The sequence below is a fragment of the Bidens hawaiensis genome, unplaced genomic scaffold (assembly GCF_021521415.1).
Source record: "Bidens hawaiensis isolate Kalapana, Puna unplaced genomic scaffold, B.hawaiensis_p1.1 tig00023035_1, whole genome shotgun sequence".
In the NCBI taxonomy this organism is placed as follows: domain Eukaryota; kingdom Viridiplantae; phylum Streptophyta; class Magnoliopsida; order Asterales; family Asteraceae; genus Bidens; species Bidens hawaiensis.
In genome coordinates this window covers 39,861-56,698 of record NW_027493595.1, presented here as the reverse complement: position 1 = coordinate 56,698, position 16,838 = coordinate 39,861, and the positions used below count along the sequence as shown (strand labels likewise).

The 16,838-nt window shown below is 34.9% G+C and overlaps 1 protein-coding gene across 1 annotated transcript; it reads right to left on the bottom strand.

The window, feature by feature from the left end:
* Positions 1 to 7,592: 7,592 nt before the first annotated feature.
* Positions 7,593 to 10,993, bottom strand: LOC143566648 (DEAD-box ATP-dependent RNA helicase 1-like). The gene is made up of 9 exons (XM_077053288.1): positions 10,854 to 10,993; positions 10,454 to 10,688; positions 10,109 to 10,363; positions 9,876 to 10,030; positions 9,604 to 9,781; positions 9,315 to 9,502; positions 8,630 to 8,834; positions 8,388 to 8,493; positions 7,593 to 7,799 (listed from the first exon to the last, which is right to left on the bottom strand). The coding sequence occupies exons 1-9, from the start codon at positions 10,991 to 10,993 to the stop codon at positions 7,711 to 7,713; spliced, it is 1,551 nt and encodes a 516-aa protein (XP_076909403.1). The 3' UTR covers positions 7,593 to 7,710.
* Positions 10,994 to 16,838: the final 5,845 nt, after the last annotated feature.

The following is a 16,838-nucleotide window of genomic DNA, read 5'->3' as shown; positions in this document are numbered from 1 at the left end:
ACCGTCCCGCATGATGTTAAGGCGGGTGCATCCCAAATCGTTCATGCGCGTGCGGAAGGGGAACTAACCTCCCCGCATGGCGGGAACATTGAGAGCTAGTTTGTCTGAAGCTCCAAGATGGAATTGACTTCAACATGACTGATCACTATGTTGAAATACCAAGACCACCTGGAGAATCTACAAATGAAACTCAATGTCCCTGACTGCGAGAAGGTTACGTACCTACCCGCAGCAAATAAATGTCCTTCACGCAGAAAGCTATGCACACAAAGTTATACGCGCAGAACACTTAGCCTAAATCACAGATATAAGGGAATTACTCCCGCCCAAAAGGAAACAGTAGCGTGTTTCAGAGATTTTCCACTTTTTACTGTACACTGACAAAAGCATCTGAAAAAGCATACTGTAACATGAAAAGTCAACTGTCAGCCACCCCACTCCCACCAACCACAGACCTGCATGTCCTGTCCAAATCAAATCAAAATCTTTTATCCACTACTCCACTTTTAAATAAATAATAATAATTTCCATACTTTATCATCATTACACCTAGATATGAAAAGATTACAATCCCCTAAAGCAAGGGATTGTGTTCCCTTGAGTTTGCCTATAAATATGTAACCTAAATTATCACCCAAAACACACTTCAAACTTCTCTCTTAAAGTTGCACGCACTAATCATCGCCCAAGCATCCGTTTGATTTTCAATTCCGTTCCTGTTACTAGGTAAGCCGAGATTATAACCTTGAGATCTACTTTCCAACCCTTATATTCTCCTATTTCTTATATACTTCTTGTTATTCTAGACCTTCAATTCAAAGGCTAACACCAAGAAAACCCGAATCTCGATTAATCCCTTAACAAGAACCACAGGTGAGTCTCACAGCCCCTATTCTCACTGTTTTCACTATTTTTAAACTGTTTTCGGGGCGAGGGACACGTACTTAAATAATGTTTTATCATGGTATACTTACAAGCTATGCAAGCGATTATGTGTTTAAATTATATTTCATGATAAGCAATGCGAACGGTTATCTATGGTTTTCGATGTATGTGCGCTAGAACTCGAGTAAGTGATCACTTTACCATTGGAACTCTAAGGGTAGGGACTGCTGGTTTGATCCACCCACTCGTAGGGGTCGCACCTCTTTGCATGGACGAGTGCCTAGTATGGTCATGGGGCAGTACTATGGGTTTGAGCCCGCTCGTAGGGGTCGCGCCTCTTTGCATGGACGAGCGCCTTGTTTTCCGGCACAACGTCCGCGCGTAACCCGCGGGACGGTATTATTGATTAGCTCGTAGGGGCAACGCCTCTTTGCATAGACGAGCACGGTTTTTCAGAAATGTCCACGCGTAACCCGCGGGACGGCATTACATTATTTAGCTCGTAGTGGCAGCGCCACTTTGCATGGACGAGCACATTTCCAGAAATGTTCGCGCGTAACCCGCGGGATGGTATTACTTATTTCGCTCGTAGTGGCAGTGCCACTTACACAGACGAGCACGGTTCCCAGTAATGTTCGCGCGTAGCCGCGGAACGATTTTTATCAGAAATATGTGTCAGATCTATGTTTTCATACGGATTATCAAGTATATGTTTAGACATGAAATCAGAAATGTGTTTCAATATGATTTTTATCAAGACTATGATGCAATGCGATTTATCAAGTTACTAAAACTTGTGAACTCAATCAGTTTATACTGATTCAAATGTTTTTACGTGTCTTTCAGGAGATAACTAGGTAGCGCATGGAGTCACACTTAGAGCACCTCACGCTGAACATCTAAAACTAGCTTTTTGGAAGATTTTAGTTCTATCCCTTCGATGCGCGTGGTTGCTCCCGCCGCGCAAGGGGATATGGCGTGGAAATCTTCAACAGTTTTTATACTTGGATGTTTTTATGTAATTTTTAAACAATGTAATGTATCTGTATTAAACATTTCATGCGCAATGAAAATCTTACTTTGAATGTTTGCAATGACCCGTGCTTAATTATCAATCCCCACTCGCGCGCGCCCGGCTGTTTCCGCCGCTCAGGGCCGGGTGTGACAATCCAATAACTAAATTACTAAAAATCAACAAAATATAATAAAAGTGATTTTGATTCATAGCTTTCTTTGATGCTTACTAAGAGCATTCCCAGCCCATTCTCTAAAGTTGTCAAACCCATATAATTTAGGATAAATTTTGAGAAAACCATCAAAATCACCTCTCCAATCCATTCCTTAATATATGGATAAGTTATATGGCAACTTAAGTAAAACCCTAAATATAGGGACTCACTTTTGATCCATATCATATAGTATATCAACTATCTCCCAATCACCATATACTATATAATAAGACAAAAGAGAAAAAAATAATCAAAAAAGAATTTATGGATGTGAATAGGGAATAGAATGTGAAAGATTTTTAAAAAATGATAGATAAATTTTGACATGATATTTTTTAGCTAAATTATAGGGTAAAATATGTGGAATGAGCTGGGAATGCTCTAATACCATTTCATTGGTGTTATGGTGTAACAAATATCTACACACGTCATAAAAGCTTTCCAAATCCACCTTAAAGGGAAAAGTGTGTATAATATAGTCAAGTTCTGATACTCCAAGGGATACTTTGATAAAACAAATTTATAAAGGGGGCAAAGTAACCTTATCCCCATACTTTGAGTGTTTGACACGCTGATTTGGAAAATAAAGATATTGATATTACCGCCTATCCTACGCGCGGCCACACGGCATGTGATATACACCTTCTTTAGCAGCTTGCCACGTGGCTTCAAAAGGACGTACACGTAGTTGGACCAATAGCAAACAGCAGGACACGCACGCGCCTGTCCACGTGGCTTTTATTTAACGAATTTGGTTACTTTGGTTTAATGTTTTTGGTAAGCGCGCGCGTGTTTATTATGTTTGATTAATTACAAAATACACCCATGTATTATATGAAATCCAACATTTCAGTCATTATATTTTGAATATTATATACAGGGTTTTAGTTGGTGTAGAAATGCAAACTGAGATTAGTGTAAGGGCTAGAAGTGGAGAATATAGTACTATAATGTGTTCGGACAATATAGAGGCTTAACAAACGAGTTCTTGTCTCATGTGCAAAACATGCTAACTAATGGCGTCTTGTCTTCTTATTACACAACTAAAATGTTGTCTAATATGATTCCAAAAGATTAGTTTTATAATATTAATTCATTCTATTTTTTGTGTTATAATCATTTAGGTTTTGAAAGTTCAACAATCGTATTCATTAAACGTTAACTAGACATATTTTAAAGAATAACATCAACGTCAGATAAGGATAGTTACATGATCAACTTTTCGGTGTAGTCTAAAAACTGGTTAGCGGGAAATAGTGGAGGTAGCTTTTCAAAAACTTGTCTACTTAAACCCGTTTGGTTCTTTCGTCATCGGTGTATTAACTTCTAACCAAACTAATGACGTTGATGATTTCATGTTTAACCAACCAAACAAACACATCAGCTCGGTTCGGATTTTGAAAGACTGGTAAACACTAATAAAAAAGTCAATACAATTTCCAGTTGTAATAAGTGGACTTGCATTATGTTTAAACACTTCTTAAAATATATCTAGTTATCTACCAATTAATACTCGTTCATAAATAATGGATCACTTGCAAAATATTTTATGATAAAAGTGAAACACTTTAATTACCAACCATTGTCAATCTAATCTAATAATAACTAGTAAAAGGAAAATAAATAAATAAATAAATAAGGAGTTATTTCAAGGTAACAACAATAAAAAAAAACATTATTTTTTAGATTAATTTAGAGTAGATATCATTTTGACTAAATGGTTGAATATCTTAGGGTGAAAAGTATGTCCTCGGGTAGTGGCTCGGAATTTGGATAGTTGGGAACATCCCCACAATTGATTTAGGTTCGGCAATCGGGTTACAAACTGACTTGGTGAACCCGATGATGAGGCCGTTCATCTAAGCGTTGGTAGATTAAAAATGGATAATCGAGTTAGGTATTATCATGAGAACACCACCGCAAGTAGTTTGGGTAGTTTTGAGTAAAATGAGATGTGGCCTTTTGGTTAATTGATGTTTTAGACTTCTAGGTAGTTTGGGTACTTTTTAGAAGCACCCATTGCATGAACAAACTAATTATTTTAGTAGATGTATAAAATATTCAAAACTAAACAAGCATACAGTTTAAAAGCCAAATTTGATTTATATAAAGATAGTTTAATATAATACAAAATAACTTTCGATTAAGACTAATGAAAAAAACAATACATATATTCTAAAATAATAATGTATTTTTCTAATGTATATTAAAGTATCACAATAAAGTAAATCACGAACGTAGTAACCACTTTCTATGTCACCTTTCAATGAAAGTGGGCGCAACTACACCACACATTGGGGATTTAGGCTATTTTTAAACATTTTGACACATTTTACTTGCATGTACTGTCTATGTATAGTAGTTTTGGAATTCAAAATTTATAACATGGTTTTGATCCTATATAAACATAAGTATAGATATATACGTTCGTTTTATTTCTAAAAAAATCATGAATTATGCATAAAACTCCCTTTTCGCTTAAATCCCTACATAACCAATGTCACAATTTTCAAATTTTAAACACTCACTCAAATATTGGTTTTGCTATTGGGAACAAATTCGTTAACTACGGTAACAATATAATCTACTTGTAAATAGTGCATAGAAGATAATCAAAGTAGTGAGAGAGTGAAATTGTGACTCTTACAAAACAGTTTTATGTATTACAACCAAAACACCATTTACAAACACAGCACTCTCGTGTTTGAGGGGAAGCCCACTGCGACAAAATCCAGTTAGGAACGTATAACACGAATTTGATAGGATAAATACTAAATAATATAATTTGAATCCCGTTAAATTAGTCCTTCAACGAGCATGAATATCCTGGAATAAGTTGTTTATTTATTACAAAGCAAATAATAAAAGAATGATAATATAAACATCAATGACTTTTATAATTATCATGCATATCATTAGTGGAGATCCTAGATCTGAAAACAGAACCTCAAATCTCTGCATGCCAAGTTGTCAAGACAAAAATGGGAGGTTGCTTAGCACCTTGTAACTTAATACTTTATAATATACTAGATTTCGTCCTCTATATTACGGGGTTGTTTTACATTTTTTGTTTTTTAATTTTTATTTTTTGGATTTTAATTTTCTTTATTGTAAGAAAGTTAATAATATACTGAGAGTTTGATGATGAAAGAGTTTCATAAATAAATGATATGTTATAACCCGTTTAAAAGCTATCTGGATTTGGTAATCCTTGATCCGCTTATGTTTTTTACTATAAAATTGTTTATTAATAATAATATCTTTTTATTTTTAAATTGGATATTAAATTTTAGTATATCCCTATTTTATAGGATTTTCATATCAAATAATTGGTAAGATTAATTTTTAATTTAATAAGATGCTATAACCCGTTTAAGAGCTATATGGTTTTGGTAAGACCCATACCCATGAATTTGGGTTAAATCAATGAGATGCCTCCATTTAAAAATCAAGCAATCTGGTGGCTTCCATAAAAGGGGGGAGCGACCACATCGCGACACGTAGGATTTTAGGGTTTTCATTTATATATATTATAGATAGATATTGTAATGTTAATATATAGTATTTTTTTAATTCATGTTTTTGTTAAAAAAATGTAACATTTTATTGAACAATATTCCTTTTCTAGATTTGTATTTTTTAATGTGAATAATAACTAAGGATGTCGTTAAAGTTTACTGTGATTCGTAAGTATTTAGTTTTATCATGACTATTATACAATATTTTCGCATTTAGCTTGTAATTCGTAAATTGGTCTAGTTGGCTTGTGCTAATCGCCATCATTGCCGTGAAGATCCATGCCGGTGATATTGAAGTAACGGGTGGTTAGGCTTTGGTGAAGAATACGAGACGGATTATCAAGTTCAAGTGATATATGTTATAGCCCATTTCAAGAAATCAGGTCGCGTGAAACCCATCATATAATCCAATTTACAAAAATGGGCTGAAAATAGTGAGAGAGTGAATGTGGTGTTGACATATCAGACTAAAAAATAGGAAAAATATATTACTTTTTTATTAAGAGTATATATAATGTTATCATCATTTATATATACAAATTACACCCCTAAAGTTGGAACTTGGAACCGCTAAGAGTTTAACATTCAAACTTGAACGAAATCATTAATACGGATGAAGCAAACCATTAATAAAGATGTTGGAATTTGGTCAAATGTCTTAGATGACAAATTGAAATAAACTAATCAAACATGAAAACCTGGGGCTTTTGCCTAAAATTAACAGAAAACATATCTAACATGTTAGCTTGGTTGATTGGTTCAATTAACTTGTGTTTTAAGGTTATTACGCACACTAGTTTGATGAAATGATTTAACATCAATAACGTTGTGAAATTTGAATGATTTGTTATTAATCAGAATAAACATTAGAGGCTTGAAATAAAGGCCAATGGAGCTCAAGAAGCACATTGCCGGCGTGTTTTTGCAACTACATTGACCATCGCATGATAATTAACTTCAACACCAAAGCAAAAGATAATAGCATAACACTTTAAAACCAGTAAGGCTTATCATGCGAAACCGTTAAATGACAAAAGCTCATTTATAAAAAAAATATGTGTTTTGGAATTTGGATTATATCAAGTCCCCATGACATTGTGGTCTAAACACACTTTCTGATGAGAACGATAGTGCTACATGATTGTTTTCATTTCTCAATCCTTCATATAAAGTGGCCAAAAGCATAAATAATTAAGTTAAACGTTCTGATAGAATAAGTGGTGACTAACTGCACACAACTTTTAAGGTCTGTATTTGAACTGTCACTAAGAAACTGCATATTGCATAATGTTACTTCTAATACTTTCTCTAGTGAAAGTAGTATGTTGCAATTTAGAAATATTTTTTAAAATAATCATCTATATTAGATGGTTCAACGTTTTGGTCATCATAGCACCTTTACTTTTTAAGAGTTGAGCGACTCACTTCAACCTATCAAATCACGGATAAGTACAAAGCTGTTAACGGTTCGGTTTTACTGGCTTTGACAAAAATTCTAGACCAAATCATTAATGACAAACCAACTCGGCCCGGTTTCAAAATCATTAGTTCATATAAAAAGTTTCTATGATAATAAAGATGGTCTCTAGTTGTAAGGCTCTTTGTCATCACTTACCACCCACTTCCATCTTAGCGCCTCCATCATTCACCTCCATCTTTCAACCTACGTTAAACACATCACTCATTCCTTTTATTATGCAAATATATAAATGAAAATTACACCCAACCACTCAAAGAATGCCACCTCCTCCAAACTATATGTGTGACGAAGTGGTATGGTGGTCACTCCCACGACACAAAACTGAGCCATGGCTGGGTGGTTCGGATCCACCTAGCCAAACTACCGAGTTTGGTTATGGGTCAAAACAAATATTTTGAAACGAGGCAAATACAGAAGAATGTTCAAGCAATTAAACCTTAACGAAATTTAAGGTTACCTACAATAACACACCAGCCAAAACTGTTCACTTGGCTCTCTGTGAACTACAAAATTGAAGCAGTTGATTAGCTGCAACTCTTACTACAACAAATTCAACATTTCGGATTAAAAAAAAGAAGAGAAAATACAGCAATATTATTCAGCGCTTCCTCTTGCTCGAAGAATTGAATCCGATCTTCTGTTTCTTCAATGTTTCCTTTTCAACGTTCTCTTTTAGTTTCTCCAAAGCTGAGTTAGCGTAAAATAACGACTTTTAACACATACCCATGAAAGTGAAACTAGAGAATCAATGATAACAGTAGATATACAAAATAAAGTGGTTGAAAATGTGGATTTTAACATGTTGGTGCTCATGAGCAGTAGCTCACTAAAAGCTCAAATTGAGCCAAGCTTAATCAAATTTGAGCCCAAGCTTCACAAATCGAGCATGACTAAGCCTATTATTTATATAATTTTATCTAATATATATTTTCTTAGAAATTACAAATTATAATATATTCAAAATTATGAAAAAAATAATTACACAGCATCTATTATGTTATACACACACAGACACGCACTGTATTGTTTGTATATTATGTTATATATAAAAACTATAATTATAAATATAAAAAAAGTAATTATAAATAAAGATACGTAAGATAGTTATATAAATAACAAACGAGCCAAGCTCGAGCTTAGGCGAGCTCAGGCTCGGCTCGTTTAAACCACTAGTTGTGCCCAGAAAGTCAAATCACAACATTTCTATTTTCACAATAATTGACTCCCAAATACCAAAAGACCTGTACTTCAAATATTTATTTAAAAAGAAGTTACCATTATCATAGGTCGAACGGAGGTATTGTACAGAATCCAATGGAACCATATATGCAGGACAAGAATCAATGTCGGCTTTCTTCAACGGTTTCTTGAATTGTTTGACCTATAAGATGCACAAAAGTTGATAAATAAGCACCAAAAAACCAAAATATGCAACTCAATTATAAAAGAAATCTCTATGATTTCACTTTCTTGAAGAAGACCAAAAGGTCAAAGGTTTGACTTTATGAAAAAAGTACCTCATCTTCATGTAACAAGGTGAAGCAGCGGCCATGATTCCCTGCTCGTGCAGTGCGACCAGCACGATGAATATATGTTTTAATGTACGGAGGCTTATCGTAATTAATTACGTTTCTAACCCCTTCAACATCCATTCCTCGTGTCATTGCATCAGAAGAAACTACTACTTGTATTCCACCTTCTCGGAATCCCCTCAATGTCTTGCTGAAAAATCATATACATGGTCACAATAATTGAACTTCGTGATGATGAAGTATCAGGGTGTCAAAAATGTCAGGTTGACTTGTCACTTGAACCCGTACATGACCCATATGCTATTTGTGTCAAAGACATCAACCTTAACACGAACACACCTAAAATCGTGTAACTGGAGCACGATCTGTTTAAACTATTTATAGTCTAAACAAGCCAAATGAGTTAGCGGGTTGTAATCAAGTTATAAAGGTGTCAAACAGGTTGGAGGATTTTAATAAATGCGCTAGGCGGATCAGTGTTTCAACCTTATAATTAAACAACTTAACCAAATCAAGCTAGGAATGACTCGCCTAAGCAGGTTAACCCAAACACGACCCATTTATCTAAAGTCTAAATAAGTCAAATGGGTTAGCGGGTTGTAATCAAATTGTAAACGTGTTAAAACAGGTTGAACGATTGTAATAATTGGGTTAGACTAATTAATTTTACCTTCTAACACTTTGATGTTGATGACCAGAATACTCCTTGATCTTGATCCCTAAATCCCCAAAAAACTTAAGTAAAGTGCATAGTCTGTGAGTTGACTCGACCGATGAAGTGAAAACAATGCATTTCTCCCCTTTTAAACTTTGTAACAAGGCAACCAAATACAGAGGCTTCAGCTTTGGTTCACATATCTGCATACGAAAACAAAAACTGAATCTGTGAAAAACAGTTATATATAATGGTTATGTAGTGCGAAGTTAGAAGCACGATGTCATTATTCATAAGAGTGTACCAATTTGAAGGAGACTAAATGTTCAGGAAGCTGATAACGTATCTTCCCGGTTGTCAAGAACAATGGATGGTGGAGATCAAGTTGAGCAAGCTTGCTTGGATCTTGCGTTAGTGTGGCAGATAGAACCATCTTCACGAGCCTCGGATATGGTTTACTCTTAAATCCCCTCTCAACGCCACTGTACCAATTTATTTAAATCAAAGCACAATTAAAGTAAAACTGTATGATATTTACTCCATTACAAACTAAAATTCTGAAAAGCTGGCACTTACACTCTCCTTATAGTCCTTAAGGGGCCAAAACCAGAGGAAAGTGAATTGCTAACATGAGAAAAGAGGCCGTCAACACTAGAGCTGGTACATTGAAGCACCGTAGGAAGCCATGATTGATATGATTCACGTAGCAACCGATCGGTTTCATCAACTACCTGAATTACAAACACTATCAGCATCAATTTCAAAACCAAAACACTTAACTAACCACAAACTCTCAATAACTGACTTACCAGAAAACGAAGATGCTCAAGTGTAAAACCCTTGGTGTTATTAATATGATCCATAAGCCGTCCAGGCGTTGCCACTAATATATCTACAGCACTTTGCAACTCCACGGGACGAGATTCAGGGTCGTAACAGATTCCTGACTCTAGCTTTGGTCTCCCGATTAGCATTGTGATTTCATCTGATATTGATGATTGACCAACCGCCAGACCAACCGATAATCCCACTGCAGGTGCAATAGTGGCAAAAACATCTCTAACCTAAGAGAATAACACAAGTATTAGTTTTAGTTATTACTAGGGTTTGGTTATGCTATTACTAACTTATTATTGAGGAATGATATGCCGAACCTGCAAAGCCAAATCCCGAGTAGGCAACACCACTAACGCACGAAGACATTTGACAGCACGAGTGGAAAGCATCTGTACAATTGGCAGTGCATATGCTAAGGTTTTCCCGCTTCCGGTGGGTGAATTGACACAAATATCTCTCTGGAAACAGCCAGGGCCCATAGTTTCTTGCCAAACAGCAATTTGAACAGGAAAGAGTGAATCAATTCCATTACTGCACAAAGCCTCTTCCAACCTAATAATAATATTCATAATCGAAACAAACAAAAAGAGTAACAGAATAATAAGATAATCACAATTCAAACACGTTAATGAATTATCCAAAATCGTGGATTAGAATATACGCATCAAATGTTGTGAAGCTGTTAACCTAATTGCATAATAATAATAATAATAATACCTAGGGTTCAGAAATGGAAGGTGAGTAAGGGGACACGTGTTAAAGGAGGTGGCGTCAACTGGATTCCTCATCCATGGCAGCACCGCTACTTTCTTTCTCGATATCTTCTTCTGCTCTTCTTTTGCTTCATCATGCTCCATTGTAGTCAAAGCTGGCTGGTGGTTATTATGTTACTGGTTTTTTTGCAGCTTTGAAAGAAATACACAGCGAACGACGAAATAATATGATGCCCTGGAAATATATTATCTTTGGGCCATAGTTTGGTGGCCCAAATTTGTTAAGTGCTACTCGCTAGAGGTGTACAAAACCGGTTTTAGACCCAAACCGAACCGGTTTGGTCAACGGCTGGTCAAAACCAGTTTGACTTAAACCGGTTCGGTTTATAAACCGGTTTAGAAGCAAGATAGGCCGGCCTGGTCACCAGTGGCGGATCCAAGAATTTTTTTCAGGTGGCGCACTACTTTTAGGCACTTCAATTTCATAGAGTCGGGTATAAAAAATTCCGGGTCGGCTTGAGGTTCGGGCAAAGTTCATTACATAATAAAAATACAATAAAATAATAAAAGAAACACCGTCATTGAAAATATCTCTTGATATTCATATAGGGGTGTTCACGGTTCGGTTTCGACCCGTGAAACCGTCCAAACCGTTCATCAGTTTGGTTTCACAGTTGGTTTTTTTCTATACCTTTCGGTCGATCGGTTTCAAATTTGCAAACAGTAATAAACGGTTTGGTTTATGATTTTTACCAAAAACCAACCGTATAAAACCGGACCGAACCTTAAGATTTAATAATATATATTAACTGTTTAGATATTTAATAATATGTATATCATATTAAGTTTAATTATAAAAAAACCGCACTTAAGAATATCTGAAGTTTAAAACGCAATTTGTGGGCTTTGCATTAGCCATCAAACTCTCAAAAGTCCCTTGTGTATCTTTCTGTTATGCAGGAAAAAAAGACTTTCATTTTGTTAAGTTGCACTATTAGTTATGTTCATATTTCAAGGATTGTTCGCTTTATAAGGCTAATGTTATGTTTATTGTTAGATGTTAATCTTGTTAACTCTCCAAGCTTCCTATTCATTGTTAAGTTTTATGAATTTTAGCTTTAACTTGTATCCTGCACTTGTATTTGGTTCAGTTTTAAATCTTAACGGTTCGGTTTTGGTTTTCGATAATTAAAAACTGTTGGTAACGGTTTGGCTTCGGTTTGACTCAAAACCGGGCTGTGAACACCCTAATTCATAATACTTACAAATCAACAATTACAAATTAACGAAAAACTAAGAAACTAACAAAAACTAACAAATTAAAACTAAATTTAACGAATAACTTAACAATTAAGTAGTTAACTATCAAGAACAATGAACAAGAATTCAACAACAGTTAACATTTAACATATGAATGTAAACTTACCTTCAAAGTGGGAGGATTCGAGCAATCGAGCTTTGAGGAAGAGTAAAAGGCAGGAGGTGTGTACTGGTCGGCCGGAAAAGCGGAGGCGGTGGTCGGAGACATGGACGAGGGGACAGGGGTCTGGTCGGCCTTGTGTCCGTGTGCTAATAAAAGCCCTAATTGATGATATAGTATAATGATATAAGGGCTAGGTAAGTTTAAAAAAAAAGGTCAAAAAATTACTATGGAAACCAGAATCGAACCTGCGACCTGTGGGTTACAAAATCAATACCTTACCTGCGACCTGTGGGTTACACAATCAATACCTTACCTGCTGGACTAGTTCTTTAAACGAATATAGGGTGGTTCCTTCCTAATTTCTGTCTTCCTATATACAGGTTGGGACGCTTGTCACCACCATGTTTACTTTGCTACCGTGTCAAATGAAGAACAAGTCCATGTTAACGGACTAAAACTGTCAGGGTGGTTTAACAATTCAAAAGTAGTTGGGCTGATAAGAGGTCAAAACTGGCTACGTAGACTAATGGTTACTCTTTATTGTAATCACTCTTTAAACAGCTCAGGTATGTATTTGGCTTGTAATCACTCTTTATTATTATATTTTTAACTATTTCGGCATGTTAACGGGCTAAAACTGTCAGGGTGGCTAAAACTGTAATCACTCTTTATTATTATATTTATATTTTTACTTTGAATAAAAGTGAAGGTTAATTAGGTGTATATGTACGATTACATGTACTGTGTATCGATAGGTTAAAATACTTTGGGTTAACCAATGCAAAAATCCTTGATACAAGTAGAGTCGAGTCAGGTTGATTAAAAATTGTTTTAGGCTAAATTATAGATCATTACATATCAATAGTCACATTGGTAGCCAAAGTTGAAAAGATTTGCTTTCCAATGACGTTAGGGGTTGATTAAGATAAAGTTGATTTAAGACGCAGGTTTCAAGCTATTCTATTACTTTGTGTTGTAAATTTTCAGTTAGTTATAGTTATGTTTTTATTTAAACCCGGTAGTTTTAAACAAATGCAACCACCGATATACTCGGTTAACCAACTAAGCATATATTTTAAATAAATTGTAACATCGTATTAACATCGACTGGAATTATTAGTGCATGTCAGATTGTCAAGTTTTTGCAACCTAATTTGGGTTAAGATGTTGGAATTGTGAGTTTAATTCTTTTGGTTTGATTATTTGAGTTCATAAGTAATTAAGATATGGGTCAATTTTGGTTATGTTTTATTCTAATAATGTTTTGTTTTGTGTTTATATGTTTAAATGAAGTTTGGTGCAACAACAGTGTTTAGGTGTGGAAAACGCCCGCTACACATCGGACTCATCGAAGAAAGTTGTGGGAGAGATGACACAATGGATCTCGCTAATTGTTGGATTCCATAGTGTCACACCCCGACCATGACGGAAACGTCGGGGCGCAACCGATTGTTCATCGCACACGACACTATTAAGTGACAATATTTAATCAACTCATTTAAATTCATAAAAACACAAAGAGTCACATAACTTGTTCATACAATAACCGAATTCAAATCATAGTAAATAATATAATGTTCGCTTTGCTAATATCCTAATAGCCTCGATAACGTTTTTTCTTCAAGTCCTTGAGTCAACCTAAAGTCAAACCTATAACATTGCATAAATAGATTTTGTCAACACAAAGGTTGGTGAGCCATTTCATAGTTTTTGAACAATAGATATATAATATGAAATTCCACAACTTGTATACAAAACAATAAATAATAGCAACAATTTAGATAAATGAAATCGTTAATAAGAATACATTAACGACACCTTTCTATAAGGGGATGCCAAATATGCTCGGATTTTGTAAGAAATCGTTAATAAGAATACATTAACGACACCTTTCTATAAGGGGATGCCAGATATACTCGGATTTATGAATCAACCATCCAAAAGCGGTAAACACATTAGCACTCAAGCATATAAGCATATAATCACCAAATCGAGCATTTATTTAAGTAAAGTATACAATAAAGTTTGTGGTTTAAGACTCAAGTATAAATCATTTGGATTTGAATAAGTTTGCAATGTCACCCCCAAAATATAAAAGAGTGAAAACGGGGGATGAAAGTACTCACATTCAAGTAATAAACTTGAAAGATTTGATGGTTTGGAGATTAACCGGAACGATGAGTTTAACGAACGAAGCCTAAAGGAGAAGAAGTCTTGTATTAGAAAAGTTGTCTTGGAAGTCTTTAAACGAAAATAAATGATAAGAAATGTAAACAATTTAAAGTTTAAGGTTTAAAATGTAAATATTTAAGAAATTATAATAATAGTCCTTTAAAAATGTAAGTTTGCTCGAAACCGGGTTAAAGTATCTAGCCCTTAATTTTACTCAACCTATGTTAAGTAATAAGATGGGTAAAAATGCAAGAAAGCAAGTCCCTTTATAATATAGATACTTTTTTTTTAATAGTTAAATATAGGCTAATTATTAAATAAAGGTGATTAATGTCTTTTGGATTACATCGAAGCAGAAGGCAAGCGGGCAACAAGCTGCGCCGCTACCCCTTTTGAATCGCAAAAAGGGTTTTAACGAGTGTTCGGGTGGTCGGTTCGAGTCTTGGTGACTTGACCAAACCCAAAGTCAACTTTCCCAAAATAATAAATGTACAAGATAACTCAATAAATCTTAAAGAGACTTAACCAAGTATGTAGTTCTATTGTTTTAGAACTAACAACGTCCGTTAAGCGAGTGTTTGGTTTAATCGGTTCAAACTTTGTTATAAGATAAAGTTGGATTCAACATTCCGAGTACTTTGTGAAAATAATTAAAATCAGTTTATAAAGTATTTTTAAAGAAATATATAAGCTTTAATGGTTAAAAACACACTTGTGTGTCTTAAGCGAGTAAACTTGGTTTAGTTCGGTTTGGATCGGTTTTTATCTTGGAATAAGGCCAAGAATGGTTACCACATGTCCAAACATCATAGAACTTGTAAAATAATTTATAAATAATAATACCAAAGTTACATACAAAAAGTCAACAACAAAGTCTTTAAACGAAAGTTCGGTTTCCGGTTCGGATCTTGTTTCGGGATAAGACCGAGGTTAGATTCTACAAACCCATAACCATGGAACTAATTAAAATGATTTTAGAAACTCAAATCTTACATAAAACATGTTTATACAACTATTTAAACAAACTAGTAAACAAGAGTTCGGCTTCCGGTTTGAAGCTATTTACGGAATAACCGAGGCTAGTCTCGACAAACCCATAACCATGGAACTCAAAATGTAAAATAGAACTAAGATGAGCAGAAGTTAAACAAGTATAACAAGTTTGATAGTTAGATGCGGAAAATATATATAATCAAGGACTACTACGAGTCCTCCATGTAGCTTTGTCTTATGGGCCAAACACTTAACCGACCGAGACCGGAGAAATGCCCACCGAAGGTACAAATGGTGCTATTATATATATGTTGTATAACAGTCTTCAAGTATAAATAAGTGTTAACAAGTTGATTATAATGTAAGATTAAAGTCAGTTTGACTTTGGAAAGTCAAACTGCCAAAAAAATATGAAGAACACCTTTGAATGCTTGAGAATTTGAAGAGAAAGAGATGAATGAGCAAGGATTAATGAAGGGGATAGGAATGTTATATAGGGTGGGTTGAAAAGGTCAAGCATGGGGTGTGATATCAAGGTTTGCATGCAAGAGGGGTCAAGACAAGTCACAAAACAACAAAAAAAAAAATGGGGCTGCTGCTGGTCAGCACGTCGGTTCGCGTTCGGAAGTTCGTTTTTGATGTATCTTGAGCGTTTTAAGTCCGTTTTCGAATCCGTAAAAGGGGTTTTTCAAATTAGACAAGCGGGAATGTTTTAGTAACATAAAATCCAATATTTTATATATTTGAAATGTTCGGGATATAAATCGAGTCAGTTTACAACATAAAAACAAATACAAAATAAATACCATTTGACCCGAAATCGAGGAATGTCACACATAGCCACCTCACCACCCCCAAGATGGAAAGAGTTGAAGTTTGTACCCAAGCCTTTTTTTTATTTGTTTTTTTAAATCTCTTCGTGTTTGTGTTGCTGCTTAGGGATTTGTAGAGATGGGCATACAAAGTAAGGTTTTTGTTTATGTGCTAAGCAACTAATTAGTAATTACCAGGAAAGAAACAAAATGTTCATTCCAAAAAGATGAAGTAATACAAATAACGATACCAAATATCAATTTTTTGGTCATTGTTTAATGCTTATCATTTCACTTCAATGTTAGTTACTATGTATATCTTTTGGCATACTATCAATATGTTTAAAAAAATAATTTTTAACCCGTGTGTCACACGGGTATATAAACTAGTATTTTCTATATATAAAAACACTATTATTGCAAAACTCGGCTGGTTCCGGGGAACCACCCATTTCTACATTAGATCCGCCCCTACTAGTCACGTCGGTTCGGTCCGGTTTATAAACCTCTACTCCTAGCTAATAATCTTGTTGGTAGCCCCAGCTTTATAAATTCTTTTTAACAAACAATTATTTTTACAGGCTCACAT

Bases quoted from the DNA above. Each gene is read 5' to 3' on its own strand.
- LOC143566648 (XM_077053288.1), bottom strand. From the start codon at position 10,993: ATGGAGCATGATGAAGCAAAAGAAGAGCAGAAGAAGATATCGAGAAAG. The intron at 10,364-10,453 runs GTTCGGCATATC...TTATTCTCTTAG, and splicing joins CTCGGGATTTGGCTTTGCAG to GTTAGAGATGTTTTTGCCAC. The intron at 9,782-9,875 runs GTAAGTGCCAGC...AAATTGGTACAG, and splicing joins TTAAGGACTATAAGGAGAGT to TGGCGTTGAGAGGGGATTTA.